This window comes from Microtus oregoni, unplaced genomic scaffold, assembly GCF_018167655.1.
Source record: "Microtus oregoni isolate MIOR12 unplaced genomic scaffold, Mior012 000006F_ref0000085, whole genome shotgun sequence".
NCBI classification, from domain to species: domain Eukaryota; kingdom Metazoa; phylum Chordata; class Mammalia; order Rodentia; family Cricetidae; genus Microtus; species Microtus oregoni.
In genome coordinates, this window is record NW_024543065.1 from 40,615,361 (window position 1) to 40,634,711 (window position 19,351).

At 44.8% G+C, this 19,351-nt stretch overlaps 2 protein-coding genes across 2 annotated transcripts; both read right to left on the reverse strand.

Moving 5' to 3' along the window:
- Positions 1–379: 379 nt before the first annotated feature.
- LOC121449082 lies at positions 380–2,266 on the reverse strand. Its single transcript, XM_041653283.1, has 3 exons — positions 1,991–2,266; positions 1,356–1,633; positions 380–540 (listed from the first exon to the last, which is right to left on the reverse strand). The coding sequence occupies exons 1-3, from the start codon at positions 2,233–2,235 to the stop codon at positions 422–424; spliced, it is 642 nt and encodes a 213-aa protein (XP_041509217.1). The 5' UTR covers positions 2,236–2,266; the 3' UTR covers positions 380–421.
- Positions 2,267–6,554: 4,288 nt separating this feature from the next.
- On the reverse strand, positions 6,555–15,485 carry Vstm1 (V-set and transmembrane domain containing 1). The gene is made up of 4 exons (XM_041654474.1): positions 15,452–15,485; positions 9,130–9,165; positions 7,121–7,405; positions 6,555–6,673 (listed from the first exon to the last, which is right to left on the reverse strand). The coding sequence occupies exons 1-4, from the start codon at positions 15,483–15,485 to the stop codon at positions 6,555–6,557; spliced, it is 474 nt and encodes a 157-aa protein (XP_041510408.1).
- Positions 15,486–19,351: the final 3,866 nt, after the last annotated feature.

Consider the following 19,351-nt stretch of genomic DNA (forward strand, 5'->3'; position numbering starts at 1 on the left):
GCAGGTGGATCTTTGTGAGTTCAAGGCCAGCCTAATCCACATAGCAAATTCCAGGCCAGCCAGGGATACACAGTGAGAACCTGTTTTAACAAACAAACAACAACAATAAAAAACCCCAAACATCAAAAAAAAATCATAAAAAGAGAAAATTATTCAAAATCTTCTCATGAGCTAAGGATATTTATATAGAGGATCCAAATGTTCACACTTCCATTTCTTCCTATATTAAAACAATGCCTTGCAAAGTCGAGTGACAGAATATTGGAAGAAAAGCATGTGTGTGTGTATCTGAGTGTCGTCTGTGTGTGTACATATGTGTGTCTGTCTCTGTGTATGTGTGTGTGTGCGTGTCTGTCTGTCTGTGTGCATCCCTGTGTGCTTCTCTATGTGTGTCTGTTGAGATATGCTCTCTGTATGCAGCTTAGGTTGACCTCAAATTCACAGTCTTCTGCTTCAGCCTCCTGAGTGTTGGATTCCAGGTGTCACCCAGCGCAGCTGGCTTCATGCTCATATTTACACATGTGATCATTCTCAGCGTCACTGAAACAAAGAAGTCCATACTAGAGAAACCTTACAATGATGCACTTAAATAATCAGACTGGGGTCTCTAACTGACAGCATACACCCAATAAACTCAGGGGTAGCTTACCCATCTAAGGCCACACTCCTCTCTCTACCTGTGGGGCTAGAAAGGCTCCAAATACCCAGGTTGCAGTTGAAATCAGGGTACATCTTGAGATAGGGTTTCTTTGTGTAGACCAGACTGTCCTTGAACTTAGAGATCCACCTACCTCACCCCTGCCTCTCGAGTGCTGGGACTAAAGGCAATATATATATAAAATTTTGTTTGTGTGTGTGTGTGTTCCTGAGTGTGCGTATGCAGGAGCCCATGGAAGCCAGAAGAAAGCATTGGATCCTCTGGAACTGAAGTTACAGCTGGCAGCTATCATGTGGGTGTTGGGGATGGAACCCAGGTCCTCTGTAAGAGCAGTAGCTGCTCTTAAAGGCAAAGACATATCTCCAGCCCCCAGGGTGCGTTTTTTTATAAATCTCTTTCTTGGTGTCAGGCCAGGCTGGGAGGAATGAACCCATGGAAGAAACTGAAACTTAGGGCTGAACTGTTAATATAAGGGTGTGGGGGACTTTCCTGTGGGCAAATTCTCAGGAGAGCTGTAGCTGGATCGTTTGCTTGTTCTGTTATTTGTATTTTTGAGGAACCTCCACACTGTACTAGTTCCTGCTGCGATTCCACTACTGGATGCACTAGTTCACACCCCCACCAACAGTATATACAAGGGCTCATCCCTTTGTTTAAAAAGAAAAACTCATGATTTTTCTGGTATCTTATCACTTACCTATTGCCTCCTCCTGCTTTGGAAAATCAGAATGGCTGGTTCTGAGAGAGTGGGATGGGGGAGGGGGAGATGGGTGAGAGGATATGAATGGAAAGTGGAAGTAGAGGATATGAAGACTTGATGGAGAGGAAAGTGAGGCAGAAATAGGCTGGGGTGGGTAGCAATTGGCGATATTTAAATGGGGTCTTAGAAGAATGGAGTGGGAAGGAAGTGGGGCATGAAGCTTGCCGAAGACTGTGCATTCATTTACCTCTTGGGAGGCTCTTTGTGTGACAAACCTATAAAACATACCAGGAAGAAGAATTTACACATATATCTATGTATACACATCTACATGTGTGTGTGTGTGTGTTTGTATGAGTATGTGGTGTGTGTGTGTGTGTGTGTGTGTGTGTGTGTGTGTGTGTGTGAATGACAGGGTGTCGCTATGTAGCTCTGGCTGACCTGGAAATGATTGTGTAGACCAGGATGGCCTTGAGCTCACAGAGAGTAACCTGCCTCTGCCTACCGAGTGCTGAGATTAAAGGCATGTGCCACCTCGCCCACATCTTATCAGAATCATTCTCTTGCCTTCCCCCCCCCCCCCTCTTTCTCTCTCTCTCCCATGCATGGATATATAACTCTTCTTAACTCACCTTTCTGAGTGCATCTGTAGATAAAGTAGATGGAGACAAAGAGGAGAGAGATGCAGAGGCAGCTGAAGGTGGTAAGGATGATGTGTTTGCTGTTTGATGGTCGGGCGGGATTTCCTCCACCTCCTCCCACTCCATCTGTACATCGGAGACGGAAATGGCAGCTGTATCATGAGATATCCCTGAGAACACGTGTCGAAGGAGCTGGAGAGGGCTGGGCAGAGCCTCACACACGGGAAAAATTCCATGTGAGCATCTCACCCACAGCCATAAATTTGATCGTTTATTAAGAACGGAGTCACAGAATCAGTTTGCTTCCCCAAACAGTTTAGCAGAGCAGTTAAGAGGCTCCAGACACAGTGTGTGGTGGCACACTCTGAGAATCGCAGGACTCCAGTCAGAGGTGGGAGGATCTTGAGTTAGAGCCCAGCCTTGGTGATACAGTAAGTTTCAGGCTAGCCTCAAGTGCTTGTGAAATCCTGCCTGAAACTAAAAACAAAATAAGAGCCAGAAGCCAGAAAACCCAGTAATCAAACTGGTGGCACTGTCTTGGGTGGCTGTGGCACCTTTTGAACAAGGGGTCTAGCCCTGCTCAAGCAGGGCCATGGGGTGAGGGGAGTTCTGGTCCTTCGAGATATGAATAGTCAAGGCTCCTTGCTGGATATTTTGGTGTCCATTCTTTTAAATCTAAAGACATATTTATTTGATGTATAAGTGTTCTATTGTATGTACACCCAGAAAAGGACATCAGATACCACTATAGATGGTTTTGAACCACCATGTGGGTTCTGGGAATTGAACTTAGGACTTCTGAAAGAGAAGTCAGTGTTCTTAACCACTGAGCCGTATTTCCAGCTGTCATCCCCTTTTTTTTTTTTGAGACAGGGTCTCACTGTGTACCCCTTGCTGGGCTGGAGCTCACAGAGATACGCCTGCCTTCTGCGTGATGACTAAAAGCAGGCACCACCACAATATTGAGTACCCATGTTAGTAATTTATTCTCTCTCTCCTTCTATCACCTCCCTCTCACTATTTATTACTTAATAAACTCATTCATTCAAAGTAGAAAATATAGCTATCATAGATCATTCTCCAGAATGTACTTAATGAAAAGATGGGAAATTTTCATCTATCAATTTGTGGGACTCTGATGTACAGTGTGGGTGTAGAGGAATGTATTCAGTTTGTAATAATCATTACGCAATGTGCACCTTGAGTACAATCTTTGTCAATTAAGAGTTTTTTTTTTATTGAGAAAAGAAGAAAAAAAACATAAACAAAAAACAAGTTTCCACCTCCTCCCAGCCTCCCATTTCCCTCCCCCTCCTCCCACCCTTCTCCCCCTCCTCCCACACTTCTCCCCCTCCCCCCAAAGAGAAAACATTTCACTATCTAAAACACAGTGTCTTAGTTTAAGGGTTTTTTTTTTTTATGTTTTTCCAGACAATGTTTCTTTGTGTAGCCTTGTTTGTCCTGGAACTCACTTTGTAGACCAGACTGGCCTCAAACTCAGAGATCCACCTGCCTCTGCCTCTGAGTGTTGGGATTAAGGCTTGCACTACCACTGCCTAGCTTTAGTTTAGGGTTTTTATTGCTGTGAAGAGACACCATGACCATGGCAATTCTTGTAAGGGAAAACATTTAATTGAGGGGGCTCGTTTACAGTTTCAGAGGTTTAGTCCTTTATCATCATGAAGGGGAGCATGGTGACAGGCAAGCTGGAGCTGAGAATGTTACATCTTGCAGACAGCAGGAAGCTGACTGTCACACTGAAAGAAACTTGGGCAAAAGGGACCTCAAAGCCAGAGTTCACAGGGACAAACTTCCTCAAACAAGGCCGCACTTGCTACCAGTGCCACTTCTGTTGGAAGCCATTTTCCTTCAAAGCACTACATACAGTAAGTAACATCATTTTACATCCTTCTAATCCACATCCAAAAATCCCGAAACCCTTACAACATATAAATAAATGACTTTGTTCTCCCATTGCACTGCTGCCAGTGGAGTCTTGTTCTGTTTAACAAAATCCATGGTTAGTTTAAACACCTGTGATGGTTAGTTCTAATCGACGCTTTAACATGATCTAGAATGGCCTGTGAAGAGGGGATTGTGGTACTGTCTAGATCATGTTGGCCTGTGGGGATGGATTTGATTATATTTACAGGTAAGGAATGACACAGCCTAAAGTGGGTGGTGCCATTCCTTATGTTTGGGTCCTGTATTGTATCAGTGTAGAGAAAACGAGCTGAGCAGTAGGCTTGGGTGCATTCATTCTCTCTCTGCTCTTGACTGTGGAATTGTGAGTTCTTGGCTGTGAACATGACTAGCTGCCTCCAGTTCCTGCCTTGATTTCCTTGAAGGATGGGCTGAAACCTGGAGCTTTAGCAAACTCTTTCTTCCCTGAGCTGTTGTTTTGTTTCGGTCATGGATTTTATCCCAACAAGAGAAATGAAGCTAGGACAGGACCCAAGGTGTAGGTCCTCTCACCCCCTCCTCTTGGTCATGGATTTTATCCCAACAAGAGAAATGAAGCCAGGACAGGACCGAGGTGTAGGTCCTCTCACCCCCTCCTCTTGGTCATGGATTTTATCCCAACAAGAGAAATGAAGCCAGGACAGGACCTGAGGTGTAGGTCCTCTCACCCCCTCCTCTTGGTCATGGATTTTATCCCAACAAGAGAAATGAAGCTAGGACAGGACCCGAGGTGTAGGTCCTCTCACCCCCTCCTCTTGGTCATGGATTTTATCCCAACAAGAGAAATGAAGCCAGGACAGGACCGAGGTGTAGGTCCTCTCACCCCCTCCCCTTGTACTCTCCCTCGTTCTCTGTTCTCCTTTCCACTTCATTTCTCCATTACAGAAACACGCTTTCTGATACTGGCTTTTCCTGTTCTCTACCCACAAAGGCTCGTCTTCAGATGTCAGTGTGATTGGGTATGTCTCATCCCCTAGAACTGTGTTGAACAGCCGCCGCCACCACCTACCTTCTCCTAATATTCACATTCCTGTCAATGCCTCTGGCCTTGAGTGCAGATACTTAGGCCTTGCTTCTAACCAACAAATGTGCAAAAACAGTAGAGTGTTTGAGTGTCATCCCCATGACAGTATGCTAATATCTAAGAACCCCCCTTAAACCAGTGCAAAAGAGAAGATTTTTCCCCCAATCCAGCTTCCAGAAGAAAATGCAGCCCTGAAAACTTGCTTGCAGCCTTGCGAGACCCAAAGCAGAAAACTCAACGAAACCTATTTGCCTCCTGACCCCCTCAAACTGTAAGACAAATAAATGGATGTTTAATGGGGCTAAGGATGTATGTAGCTCAGTTGGTTGATTCATGCCTAACACGTGCAAAATCCTGGGTTTAATCCCCTGGTACCTTGTAAACTGGGTGAGGTGGTTCATGCCTGCATCTCAGTCCTTGGGAGTGAGAGGTGAAAGGATTAGAAGATCAAGGTTGTCCTTGACTACGTTAGGAGTTCAAGGCCAGCCTTGTCTACATTAGACCCTGTCTAATAAAATGGATGTTTTGAACTTCCAAATTTGTGGTTATTTGCTATACAGCTATAGACTACTAAGCATGATCACTCACTATCTATGATTTTCTTTTTAGGATTTCATTTCTGACTGTCCTCTTCCTGAGTATTGTGATCACAGATGCTCCAATCATGTGCTCACTGCCTTGAAATCAGTTACACATTATAACCCTAATGGATTTTAATTCACAGTCATTAGGACTCCGTGTACTCATATTTAGCTCTAAACCCCCAGTGATAAGTTACTGCTTCCAAGCTGTGACCTCTGGTTCATTGTGTATTCATCTTCTACTGATCTACTGACCTTACATTACATCAGATTTCCTACTAATTCACTCTTCCGAGGCATTCATCTCATATTACATCATCGAGACCTATTGGAAATCCCTGGCCAGAACCTCATCCCCTGCACTCAACTCCACATCTCCAGTCTCCTCTGAGGACTTGTATCTTTATTGCTTCCTGGAGTCTCCAGCCGAGACCCATTAGAAAAGAAGGAACATGTCCACAAAGGAACTGATCTGACCATTTGGGAAGAGGGTGAGTGGGAGGGGAACTTAGCGAGGGGCCAATAATTCCAAGCAATGATATACTTGAAGGAAAATGTCATTAAACCTATCACTTTGTATAAGAGTTGCATAATAATATAAATTTGACGGAAAAAGCAGAACAAGTCATGGTGGACATATATAATGCCAGCACTTAAGAGAGGAAGACAAGAGCATCAGGAGTTCAAGGCCATCCTTAACTATATAATGAGTTAAAGAACAGCATGGGCCAAGGCCAACCTTGTCATTGTCATTATTATAAATACAATCAATCACATCTATTTATTAATAATTATAACAATTATTTGAAAACTAAACAGATGACGTTATAAATATAAATAGTTAAATATACAAAGTATATACAATTATAAAACTATAATTATAGCTAATTATATTTATAATTATTATAACATTAATATTTTAAAACTCAAGAAGCAAGGCTGGGAGAATGACTTAGTGGGTAAAGGACCTAGTATTAGAGACCTGAGTTCAGATACCCAGAGCCCGTGTAAAACTGGATTGGTAAGTCTGGTAGTACCGGTTGTCCGGCACCCCCTCAGGGAAGTGGGAGGTGGAGACAGAAGGACCTCTGAAAGCTCTCAGGCCAGCTAGCACGGGGTACACAGCAGCAATGAAAAAGGGAGACTCTGCCTCAAACAAGGCGGGAGAAAGACCATCATCCAAGGCTGTCCTCTGATCTCCACATGTGTGCCATGGTACCCTTGCGCCCACATGTACACCCGTATCTCTCTCTCTCTCTCTCTCTCTCTCTCTCTCTCTCTCTCTCTCTCTCACACACACACACACACACACACACACACACACACCGAGTTTGAGGGTTGGCTCGATGGGTAAAGTTGTTGGCTGTTAAGTGCAATGACTTGAGTTTGATCCCCAGACCCACACAGTGGAAGGAGATAAGCAAGTGTCACAACTTGTCCCCTGACCTCCTCACACAGGCTGGGGCACGTATGTGTACACACATGCACACACAATAAATAAAAAAGTGTAATTTCAAAACGTATGAGGAGAGGGTCTGAGGCTGCTCGGCTCACCTGTGACCACCAGCTGTAGGTGCTGACTCCGTGCTGACCACCTGCGGGAGGCTGCTGTCCTGTAAGCACAGAAATAGCCCCCAGCATCTTCAGGCTGCACGTGAGTGAGGTGGAACTCAGCCTCCTTTGCCGCTGATCGTAGCTCCTGCTGGTACCCAGAGTTGTGCAACTTTCCCAGAGTAACTGTAACGTTCTGGAAATGAGTCCAGCATCGGAGAGTGACGTTACTCTTGCACCTGACCACAGAGCTGGGCCAGGCACTGATGGAAGGAATGGGAAGTTCCTCTGGAAAGAATTCAGAGTTAATTGACTCTCCATCACAGTAAACCTCTCTTAGAATTCTAAGGATTGAAGGTGTGACGGTTAATGTCAGTTATAATTTGATGAAGTCTTTAATCGCGCGGGAGACAGGTGTTTTGCCCATGCTTGTGAGAGGCTGTCTTGATTAGTCTGACATGGAAAGACCCATCCACTACGGGTGGCACCATTCCTTAGATGGTGGTCCTGCATTGTATAAAATGGAGAGGGCCAGCAGGAGGGCTCAGCTGCTAAAAGTCTCACTGCCAAGCCTGAGAACCTGAGTTTGGTTCCTGAGACCCACACTGGTAAAAGGAGAAAACTGACCTCCATATACATGCTGTGACATGTGCATGTCCCACAAACCTATATACATAAGTAAATGCAAGAATTCTTTTAAAAGGAGAAAGTGAACTGAGCATAAGTGTTCATTGCTCTCTTGTTCTTAAGTATCATTCCTTAAGGCTGGAGAGACGGCCTGAGACCAAGCATCCCAGGGGACCCATGTTAGGTGTCTCTCAACCAGCTGTGACTCTAGCTAGCTCCAGAGCGTCTGACATCCCTGACTTCCGAAGGCACGGAATTCATGTACACAAACACACATTCACATGATTAAAATATTTTGCTTTCTAAGTTTAGGACTGGAGAGATGGGTCATGTTTAAGAGCACTAGCTGTTCTTGCAGAGGACCCAGGCTGGATTTCAGAGCATACACAACAGTTCAGTTGCCTCTAACTCCAGTTCCCGGGGATCCAGTGACCTCTTCTGGCTTCCCTGGGTACTGCACACAATGGTACATTCACACAAATGCGTGAAAACTCGCATATACATAAAATATTCTTTAAAAAGTTTTAAAATAAAATTTTATTTTGAGTGTGTGTGTGTGTGTGTGTGTGTGAGAGTGTGTGTGTGAAGTGTGTATGTGGATGTCAGAGGACAACTTCTGGGAGTTGATTTTCTTCCTCTACTATGTGGGCTTCCACGTTGTCAATCTTGGCAGCACCTGCCTTTATTTACTGAGCCGTCTTATCCCGCCCACTCTTTTCTTCTCGAATATGGATGCAATAACCAGTTGCCTCAAGCTCCGGTTGCTGTGACCTCCCCACCAGTAGGGTCTGCAACCTCAAACAGTAAGACAAACAGGCCATTTCTCCCTTAAGTTGCTTTATCAGGATTTGTCACAGCAACAGGAAAAGTAGCTACTGTAGGGCAAAAAGCCCAAGCTCACTTTGGGGTTTCAGAAACCCACCAATCTCTGAGCTCAAAAACCAACCAATCCTTGATCTCGGAAACCACCAATTCCTGAACTTGGGGGCCAACCAACCCTGAGTTGGGAAAACCACCAATTCCTGATCTCGCCCTAAGCTCAGGACTTGAAACCCCATGGATCCCCACCCTGAAAAATGCTACCCCCTCTAAGAAACCCTACATAGAATGCCTGCCTGCTGATTAGTTCTTCACTGCTTCTCATCCTGGCAGAGGCGATCACTCTCGTGTGTTTGTCCCAGTAAATCTCTTGTGTGGGGTTTGTTGTGTGGGGTGACTTTGGGGTATTCCCTGACTCCTGACTGCCGGGATACTTTTATCTTCAGTGGTGTAGCACTGACATTGGGGAAACCATTCTCCTCAGATCTGGAACACCTGCAGCTACTACACAGGGAGAGGGTCACGGAGAGTGGAGCAGGGAACACATAGAACGTGTGGAAACTCACCGTTCTCTTCCTCATCTCCATAGCACAGGCACAGCCCTGAAAGAAGAGAAACCTCGGTGAGAGAGAGACTGTGTCCTCTGACTTGAAACACTACCTCCCGGCTGAGGAGGAGTATATAAAAAAAGTGGGAGTAGATGAAATACACAAGGCTCAGGGAGTGAAGGAAACCTGCAAGGCTCGTGAAGCTTTCCCAGCTCAGGATATTCACAATGGCCCCCCGTACAGGGTATAAAGGCAGTCACCATAGCTGGGGAGAAAAGGCTTTCCAGTGTGCACAAGCTGTGGGCAGTTCCAGGGGTGCTGCTTTTATCAGTTGTGACTTATCCTGGGGCACGCTTTTTTCCTGATGTGACTGACTGTGTAAGCCCAGCTCCTATAGTAATCCCTTATACGCCTGGCACAACTCACTGGTTTACCAAGATAGACTTGGGTAGAATCGAGGTAGGCAAGTGTAGGGCTAACTGAGTAACCTAGGATGCCACTTGGCTAGAGCAATATACACACTGTCTTCCTTAGAATGCACATATCAACCTGGGACCCCCTGCTTCATGCATATACCAGGGTCCAAACAATGCATTATGTCATTCCACCCTAAGAACTGTTGGGAGGGGGGTTCTGAAACTAAATGAAATGGCTCAATACAGGTTGAAGAAGTTTGGGGTGCTAAGTGCTAAGTCAAAAATATATCCTTTGAACAAACATTTAGGGGAAATTGCTCTTTACTGTATTATACCTATGCATGATTATGACCAGATGCATCTTAGGTAAAGATATGTGCAACAAAGGCTTACATATCTAAGCCTATCAATCAAATCCAAAAGGCTCCTGCATCCTGCCTCTAGCAATCAGTCCCTCCTCCTAGACTCACGAAAGGAAGCCCCAGACAGTGACCAAGGACTCTTGAGCCCTCTAGGCTGGATAGACTGGTATGATTTTTGTAGTCCATCTGACCTGTGATTTTTCTTTGATTCTGAATAAAACCCCTTGCTATTTTACCATTTGTGTATGTTTTCAGTTATTTGAAGAAACACATACACACACACAAACTTGAAGACACCTGGTTAAGTCTGAGACCATGAGACAACCAGTACCAGAATCATTTCTTCGGTCGTCAGTGTCCTATCTGGAGAGATACACATTTGTTTGAGTTCTAATCTGTTCTACTTTCATTCTGTTGCTGTGATAAAAACACTGATCCAAAGCAACCTGGGGAGGAGAGGGTTTATTTAGTTTCCACATCAAGGCAACAACCAATTATTGAGGAAAATCAGGGCAGGAACTGGGAGGCAGAAACCATGGAAGGACTGATTGTTGGTTCACTTACCCGTCTCATATATAGCTGACGCTTTTATACAGCCCAGGCCCACCTGTCTAGCGATGGTGCCACCAACAGTGGGCTATGTAGGTTGAGTGTTTTTGGGGAATGCTGACTCCAAAATAAATGCACAGAGACTTAATATTAATTACAAATGCTTGGCCAATAGCTCAGGTTTGTTACTAGCTAACTCTTACAACTTAAATTAACCCACTTCTACTAATCTACATTCTGTCACGTGTCATTACCTCTCTTTCACCTTGGACTCTCTTTCTGCTGTTTCCTCTCTGTGTCTGGCTGGCAACTCTTCCGACTCTGTCTTTCTTCCCAGTGTCGTTAGTCTGGTATTCCCACCTGATGGTAGCCTGTCCAACTACTGGCCAGTCAGCTTCTTTATTAATCCAATTATGGCAACATATATTCACACAGTTTAAAGTAATATTCCACAGGGATATTTATGCAGAAGGCTGGGCACTCCTGCATAAATTAGTGACCAAGAAATTAAGACAATCCCCCATAGACATGCCCAGTTTGATCTAGGCAATTCCTTAGTGGAGTCTTTCCTCTCAGATGATCCTACGCCATTTCTAGGGTGTGTCAATTGACAATTAGAGCTAACTAGGAGAGAGCTTGAGGGTGGGCAGAGGGGGTGGTAGCCATTAGAATGGCCATGACTGACTGACTGTTAAGTTTCTTCTTCTTCTTCTTCTTCTTCTTCTTCTTCTTCTTCTTCTTCTTCTTCTTCTTCATCATCATCATCATCATCATAATAATATTATCATCATCATCATTTTTTTAGACAAAGTTTCTCACATAGCAGCTCTGGCAGTCCTGGAACTTTATTTTTAGGCCAAGTTGTCCTCAAACTCACAGAGATCTACCTGCCTCTGTCTCCAGAGTGCTGGGATTAAAGGTGTGAACCACCACTGCCAGGAGGTAAATGTCTTCTTAATTCTTGCTTTTAAATTCAGGATCAAGTGCTATGGAATAATCTTTCTGTACACTGTGAAATGTGTTGTTCTCATTGTTAATAAAAAGCTGATTGGCCAATAGGTAGGCAGGATTTTTGGAGAAGACAGAATGCTGGGAAGGAGGATGGAGTCTGAGGAGTCTTGAGGAGACTCCATGAGATGCAAACTGAGCAGGATGGAAAGTGCGTACATGAGGTAAATGAGCCTTGGGGCAGCATATAGATGAATGGAAATGGGTTGATTTAAGTTATAAGAGCTAGTTGAAAATAAGCCTAAGCTATTGGCTGAGCATTTATAATTAATATTAAGTCTCTGTGTGGTTATTTGGGAGTCAACTGGTGGGACAGAACTGACTGCCCCGACACAAAGAGACTGTCTACAGCTGGGATCTAGCTCAATTGGCAGAGTGTTTGCCTGGCATGCATAGAACAGTGGCTTCTATCTCTATCTCCATGTAGAGTGGGCATTAATTTACTTTCCTGTAGTTTTTGCCCTTGGAGACAGAGGCAGGAGGATCACTTGGGAGGTGGAGGAAGGAGAACAGAATGAAAAACATACTAACTAAAAGTGAGGGACCAAGAATTACACATTGTGTCGTTCTGTTCCATACCTTATCCAGAATATGCAAATCCAGAGAGACAGAAAGCTTATTAGTAGATGCCAGGAGCAGGAGGTGTGGGGAGCTCAATGAGCATAGTGTCTCTGTGGGGGTGGTGACAGTGTCTTGGAACTAGATAGAGGTGGTAGCTGCACAATACTGTGAATATACCAACTGTCCCTGCTGTGTAGACTTTCAAGTCATTGGTTTTATGTTCTGTGACTTTTACCTCAGTAACTGTTTAAAAATCAATGTGCCTTGGGTAATTTTCCCTCTTTCATGGAGATTTATATGAAGCCACAGCAGCCAGCCGCACAGGATCAAGCCGTTGCATACCTTTAATTCTAGCACTTGGGAGAGAGACTGGCGGGTCTCTGAGTTTGAGATCAGCCTGGTCTACAGAGGGAGTTCTTGGGATAGCCAGGGCCACTCAGAGAAACCCTGTTTGGGGGCTGGGGAGAGGGGATTCCAGCATGGAGTGGTGGGGGCTCTGAGGTTCCACCCTTAGTTAATTGCTGTTGAGGGAAGGAGAGCCACTTTGCTTTAGGGGTGTAACCACAGGTAGGTCGCCTGTGTCCCATTGGATGACCTCATACCTATAGGCATATGGTCAACACTAATTGAAATCAATGAGGTAAGGAAGGAAGGAAGGAAGGAAGGAAGGAAGGGAGGGAGGAAAGAAAGAAGGAAGAACAAAAGGAAGGAAAGAAGTAATGAAAAAGAAAGAAAGAAGGAAGGAAAAAAGGAAGGAAGATTTGGGAGGGAGATGTTCTTGGAAATCCTGGAGGGAGTTAAAGAAGAGAGTGGGGATAAATGATTACAATGTATAGTATATGTGTATAAATTTTTCAAAGGATAAATATTCATATAAAATATATATGGGGTGGAGAGATACAGGTGTTAAGACCACCGACTTCCCTTCCAGAGGACCAGGTTTCTATTCCCAGCACCCACATGGTGGCTCCCGTCTGTAACTCCAGTTCATCTGCTCCAACAAGGCCACGTCTCTTAATCCTTCCCAAATATTCTCACCAAGTAGAGACCAAGTATTTCCAATGTATGAGCCTGTGTGGTTATTCTCCTTCAAGCCACCACAGTGAACAAGCTTTCAAAGCTGTAGAACCATAGCTGCCCAGGGCCCTGCTTTCAGCCCCTCAACCCATGCAGTAGCATGCCAACAGAGCAAAGGAAAAATGGCCTGGCGGCATCAGGCTTGGCCCAGATGGCTCCAGGGGCCAGACCCACAGTTGCCATCAGTGATGTTCCTCCTGTTGCTGCTGTTCGTCAGCTGTGGCTTTCTCCCACTTGTGGAGGGCTCTTGATACTGAAACCCATGCAAACATTTGTATTCACTTTGTTTTTTATTTAGCGACTTACTAAGTGTGTCTATGCCATGTGTGCGCTCTTGTGAGAGCTCATGAGGGCATAGGCACCATGGCGTGTGTGTGGAGATCAGCTTGAGAGCTCATGAGGGCATAGGTACCATGGCATGTGTGGAGATCATAGGTACCATGACATGTGTGTGGAGATCATAGGCACCATGGCGTGTGTGTGGAGATCATAGGTACCATGACATGTGTGTGGAGATCATAGGTACCATGACATGTGTGTGGAGATCATAGGTACCACGGCATGTGTGTGGAGATCATAGGTACCATGGCGTGTGTGGAGATCATAGGTACCACGGCATGTGTGTGGAGATCAGCTTGAAGGAGTTGATTCTCCTCCGCTGTGGCATGGACATCCAATGATTAAACTCTAGTCAGTGAAGGGCGCCAATGGCCCAAACATGGCAAACAAGAGAGGTCCCCTGTTCTTCCCCCTTCTTTTGTGTCCCCTATTTGGCCATTTTCTTATCCCCAAAACGGACTGTCAATTCTACTTTTTTTTTCTCCTTAAAACTCACTCATGCAGAGCCGCTTGCTGCTGTTTCTGTCTGATTAAGATTCAGCCACGCTGTTTCTGTGTCTTGCTTAATATGAGATCTCTTTGTGTTAGAAATTGGTGTTTGAGTGTGGTCTGTGCCTAATGGGGGTTCAGAAGGGAGCACTCTATGGTGGTGCAAGCCTTTTATCCCAGTACTCAGGAGGTAGAGGCAGGTGGACCTCTGTAGGTTCCTGGCCAGCTCTGGCTACCTAGTGAAACCCTGTGTGGTAGTTTGAATGAAAATGGCCCCTAGAGGTTCATAGGGAGTGGAATTATTTGAAAGAATTAGGACATTTGTCTTTGTTGGAGTAAGTGGGTCTTGTTGAAAGAAGTATTTCCATGGATATAGGCTTTGAGGTTTCAAATGCTCAAGCCAGGCCCAGTTCCGCCCCCCCCCCCCTCGCCTCCTCTCTCTGTTGCCTGCCACTTCAGACGTAGAACTCTCAGTTACCTCCACAGCATGATGGTTTGCTGCCATGCTTCCTGCCAAGAGGATAATGAACTAAATCTCTGAACCTGTAAACCAGCCCCAACTAAATGTTTTCCTTTATAAGAGTTGCCATGGTCACAGTGTCTCTTCATAGCAATATAAACCCTGACTAAGGCCCCAGCCTTTAAATACATTTAAAAAATGTCAAACAATAGCAACAATAAATGGAGCCCCCAAGCACATTGCCAACTGTTACCAGAAGCTACAAAGAGAGGCCTGGAATAAGATCTCCCTTCTCTCCTTCCAAAGGAACCAGTGTTGTCTACACCTTGATTTCCATAACTCACGTAATCAAGAAATTTATTTTCCATTGTTCTAAACCAACAGTTGGTGACACTTAGGTACAGCTGCCCCAATAAAGCAGCTCGGGCTGTATCAGGACATTTCCAAGAGGAGCTGCCAACCTGGTCTGTGGCTGGAGACTCTCTCTAAAGAGCATACACAGAAAGAAGCACTGACCGGGAGGGAATACTGTGAGCAGTAAAATAGGAAGGAACGGGGCAGATGTGGCCTTCTGATTGCCATGCCCACACATCTTGACCCTACTCTTGCACCAGGGAGGAACAAGGGGCCTCTTAAATGGGAGCTGCTGTATGATGCAACCCAGCCAGCAGCCCCCTCTTCCTCTTCATGTACCGAGATATCTACATGTGGGTAGTTCAAACCTATGTTGTTAAAATCAGCCCCAGGATGGGGATGGTTGGAAAAAATCTGCATCTTACCCACAGCTCTGCATTCGGCAGTTCCTGCACCTCAACCCCTTTCTAATCTGGTGGCATGACCAGGCAACGTTCTGGGTGCCCGAAAGGAGATGCAGAGACCCTTATGGAGCTTGAACTTCTTGCAGTAATCAGTGTCTTTAGGTGTGGCACTGATACAGATGTCCTTGAGACCCCCCCATACCAAGTCTCTCACACCCACACATAGACACCCTCATTACTGCATTTCCATAGTCACCACCTTGACCCTGCTGTGAGCTTTTCTCATCCAAGCAAGCACTTGTCATAGCCCTGGAGACTCACCCAGGCAAAGCAGGTATATGAAATCTATGTCCATAGCTCCCCTTCTCCCTAAGCCAAGGTCCGGTCTTCAGTTCTCAGGAAGGATTGGCAGGGCAGGAGGAGACCACAGTTCTCTCCTGGCCCCACTTTGTCCCTGGAACCTGCAGGCTGAAGCTTTGCCCTGACGCTTGGGTTGCTTTCATAGTTGTTTGCACAGTTTCCTTCCTGAACAGACACAGGAAGCAAGAAGCCTTGGATGATGACATCTCTGTCAGCCTGGGTGCCATGCAGCTCTGCCCACCCTGGGACCTGCCCTTCTCAACTGAAATCTTACCTAAGATGCTTTCCATTTTAATTTGCTCATTTTTTGACAATGTAATACTTGCATATAGTGTCCTCTGTTCATATTCATCCCCTTCCTACTCCTGCCAGCCCCCTCCTTTCAAACTAGGCCCCTCCTATCTTTATACCCTTCCCACCATCCTACCTGTCTGCCCCCCCACTTTTTTTTTAGTTTTACACTTTGGTTATCATTTTTCTCTGGTTATTTAGTCTAATTATTCTGTAACTATAATATCTTTAGGCAAAATTTTTAAAATATTTATTTATTTATTATGTATGTATTCAATATTCTTTCTGTGGGTATGCCTGAAGGCCAGACGAGGGCAGCAGACCTCATTACAGATGGTTGTGAGCCACCATGTGGGTTGCTGGGAATTGAACTCAGGACCTTTGGAAGAGCAGGCAATGCTCTTAACCGCTGAGCCATCTCTCCAGCCCCCTCGGCAAATTATTTTATGTCCTTCTGAAGTTATTCTTTCTTTGAAAATTTCATGAATGAATACAGTGTATCTCGCCTATACCTTCTCAAGTCTCCCCAGCACCTTCATCAATCTCCCTCTTAATCTCATGTCTTCCTTTCAAAATCATTTGTTTTCAGGGCTGGGCAGATGGATCGGCGGCTAAGAGAACATGCCTGTCTTCCAGAGCACCTGAGTTTGAGTCCCAGCACCCAAGTCAGGTGGCTCACAACTGCCTGTACCTCCAGCTGCAGGGAGAACAGACACATCTGCCCTCGAGCGCCTGCTCACACACAGACACACATACATACATAAAATTAAAAAGTATAAATAAAATGTTATTTATTTTAGGTTTACATACAAAATGATGCATTTCATAGACAATTTCGTGCATATATATCATTTATTTATTTATTTATTTATTTATTTATTTATTTATTTAACGTATATGAGTGCTCTATGCTTTTAGAGCAGAAGAGGGCATCAGATCCCACTATAGATGGTTGTGAGCCACAGTGTAGTTCCAGGGAATTGAACTCAGGACCTCTAGAAGAGCAGCCAGTGCTCTTAACCGCTGAGCCATCTCTCTGACCCTGCGGCTTTTGTTCTTCTTCATCCCTCTCCTCTGTCTCAGCCCTCTCCCATCTTCTCCAGTCTTCTACCCTAGCCAATAGTCCTCCCTTTGCTTTCACAGAAACAACCCAGTCACATTAAGTAAAATATGCCAGGCCCACCAAGCCAGTGCCACATTCATTCTTTCATGCATAGGATCAAGGAAGAAAAAATGTCAAGAATGAGGGACAGTTACTGATGTCATATTCCTTACCTTCCTTATTGCTGTGAGAAAATACCTGACAGAACCAACTCAAGGGAGACATTGTTTTGTGTAGGGGGAGCATTTGTTGGAAGCTTTTCTCATCGCTCAGGGAGCTTGGAGGTGGAACAAGAAGCAGGCTGTTGTAAATTTCATTTCCCTTAAGGCTATGATAAAACATCCCAACAAAGACCAGGCCTGGTGGTGCACACCTTTATCCCTAGCACACCCTAGGTGGAAGCAGGTGGATCTACAGTTTAAGGAGAATTTAGTCTACAAAGTAAGTTCCAGCACAGCCAGGGCTATATGGTGAGACTCAATTTCAAAACAGAAATGAAACAACCCAAATGCAATTTGATAGGCTTTATTTGACTCACAATTCCAGGTCAAAGTCCAGCATTAAAGGGACATTAAGGCAACAGAAACCTGAAGCAGCTAGTCATATTGCTTCCATGGTCAAGAGCAGTAAGTAATGAATTAATGCATATATGTTAATACCCATCTCTTTCGCTCTTGGAAAATTGGGTGACCCACACTGACGAATATCTCGAATATCACCATAGAACCTTCATCCGGTGATGGATGGAGATAGAGACCCACATCAGAGGACTGGACTGAGCTCCCAAGGTCCAGTTGAAGAGCAGAAGGAGGGAGAAGACGAGCAAGGAAGTCAGGACCGCGAAGGGCTGGTCCACCCACTGAGACAGTGTGCCTGTTCTAATGGGAGCTCACCAAATCCAGCTGGACTGGGACTGAATGAGCATGTGACGAAACTGGACTCTCTGAATGTGGCTGACAATAGGGGCTGACTGAGAAGTCATTGATAATGGCACTGGGACTTGTTTCTACTGTATGTACAGGCTTTTTGGGACTCTAGTCTATTTGGATGCACACCTTCCTAAGCCTGGATGGAGGGGAGAGGGCCTTGGACTTCTCACAGGGCAGGGTATCCTGCCCTCTCTTAAGACTGGACGGGAAGGGAGGAGAGTGAGTGGGGGAGCGAGAGGGGAATGGGAAGAGGGGAGGAAGTGGAAATTTTTGAATGGAAAAATAAAAATAAAAATGGGTGACCCAAGAAATGGTGCCATCCAAAGTCAGAGCAGGTCTTCCCACCATAATTAAACCCAATTAAGAAAATCCCCACAGTCATGACCACAGGCCAATTAATGTAGACAGTTCCTCATTAAGATGTCCCAGGCGATTTAGATTGTGTCAGGTTGACAATCAAAACCAACCATCATACAACTATAAACCTCAAGGTCTACCGTCTGTGACCCACTTACACAGCCATGTTGTCTGGGCACATGAGCCCGTGGGGTTATGTTTCACATTCAAACCATTAAAGATGTGGAAGGGGAGCAGAGTAAGGAAGATTGGGGATGAGAAAGAGTAACAGAGGGATGAATATGACCAAAGTTCATTACCTGCCTGAACCGAAGAGTCATAACAACACTTTACTACAAACTACTACTTGCCATGGATAATTTTAAAAAGAACAGATAAAGTATTCACTAAGAATATATTTGGGGACTAGAGCAGTGGTTCAACAATTAGGGGCACTTACTACTGCTAGGAAGGACCTTGTTCCATTTTCCAGCACTCACGTGCTGGCTTACAACCATCAAAACACATGAAAATTAATAAATCTTTTAAAAAGAATATATATGTAGGAAACCTGTAATAAATATGATGTGTATCAAGGTAAATATATAACATATATTCTAGATAACCAACAGAAGACACTTAACATGTATATTCTTGTTGTTTTGTTTTTTGAGACAGGGTTTCTATGTATAGCTCTGGATGTTCTAGAATCAGTCTGTAGATCAGGTTGACCTCGAACTCAGAGATCTGCCTGTCTCTGCTTCCAAGTGCCAAGATTAAAGGCATGGCAACATGTATGTTCTTAAGAAAATGCAAACTGGGGCTGTGTATGGTGACAAATCCCATTTAATCTCAGCATTGGGAAGAAGAATTAGATGGATGTCTGTGAGTTCAAGGCCAGCCTGGTCTAGGACAGTTATGGCTACATAGTAGAAACATCCTGTCTTGGAAACACCAAAAGGAAAAAAAGTGTTAGAAAGAAAGAAAGGAAGAAAATACACACACACACACACACACACACACACACGTACACGCGTTTATTTCTATATAAATACTAATGTGTCAGGTAAACAACTGTATGCTGTGGAATATTCCTTTTCACTGTGTGAAGATGTGTCACTGTGATTGGTTTGGTAAAGAGCTCAATGGCCAACAGCTAGGCGGGAAGAGGTTAGGCAGGACTTCTGGGAACAGAGAGGTCTC

What these genes read in the sequence shown, in the direction of transcription:
- Vstm1 (XM_041654474.1), bottom strand. Translation starts at nt 15,485, where the DNA reads ATGGACATAGATTTCATATACCTGCTTTGCCTGG. An exon ending in CATATACCTGCTTTGCCTGG is followed by an intron (nt 9,166 to 15,451) that starts GTGAGTCTCCAG and finishes CTCTTCTTTCAG; the next exon opens with GGCTGTGCCTGTGCTATGGA. An exon ending in CCTACAGCTGGTGGTCACAG is followed by an intron (nt 6,674 to 7,120) that starts GTGAGCCGAGCA and finishes ACCCCGTGCTAG; the next exon opens with CTGGCCTGAGAGCTTTCAGA.
- LOC121449082 (XM_041653283.1), bottom strand. Translation starts at nt 2,235, where the DNA reads ATGGAATTTTTCCCGTGTGTGAGGCTCTGCCCAGCCCTCTCCAGCTCC. An exon ending in CTACAGATGCACTCAGAAAG is followed by an intron (nt 1,634 to 1,990) that starts GTGAGTTAAGAA and finishes TATGTTTTATAG; the next exon opens with GTTTGTCACACAAAGAGCCT. An exon ending in AAAGCAGGAGGAGGCAATAG is followed by an intron (nt 541 to 1,355) that starts GTAAGTGATAAG and finishes TCTTTGTTTCAG; the next exon opens with TGACGCTGAGAATGATCACA.